We start from the raw sequence: 306 nt of genomic DNA, 5'->3' as shown, positions 1-306 counted from the left end.
AAAAACAGCAGCAGCAGCAGCAGCAGCAGCAGCAGCAGCAGCAGCAGCAGCAGCAGCAGCAGCAGCAGCACTGCAGCTTCCTCAGCAGCATCTGGCCCTATACCGGAGTCTTGGGTGCCAACAGCAACAGCAGCAGCAACAGCAGCAGCACCAACTCCTGCTGCTGCTGCTGCTGCTGCTGCTGCTGCTGCTGAGGGTTCATCTGGGGGCCCCTGTCAGTGCAGCGACTGCGGGCGGTGCAGGGCCCTCGCAGAGGCGCGGCGTATCCTGAGGCCCTTCGGCATTCAGCTGCTGCTGGGGGCCCCC

General features: G+C 65.0%; 1 protein-coding gene across 1 annotated transcript in view; it reads left to right on the top strand.

Annotated features, from left to right (window-relative positions):
* The window catches only part of EMH_0037040 (uncharacterized protein), a gene marked incomplete at both ends in the record, with an annotated part of 2128 nt that extends 1857 nt beyond the window's left edge, over positions 1-271 (top strand). Inside the window, one exon of the mRNA XM_013495146.1 lies at positions 6-271. Within this exon, the coding sequence (XP_013350600.1) occupies positions 6-271 (266 nt within the window). The remainder of the gene's footprint in view (positions 1-5) is intronic.
* Between the last annotated feature and the right edge of the window lie 35 nt (positions 272-306).

This window comes from Eimeria mitis, genomic scaffold (genome assembly GCF_000499745.2).
Source record: "Eimeria mitis Houghton genomic scaffold, Emh_scaff1440, whole genome shotgun sequence".
NCBI lineage: Eukaryota > Apicomplexa > Conoidasida > Eucoccidiorida > Eimeriidae > Eimeria > Eimeria mitis.
This window is presented reverse-complemented; position numbering and strand designations above follow the sequence as displayed.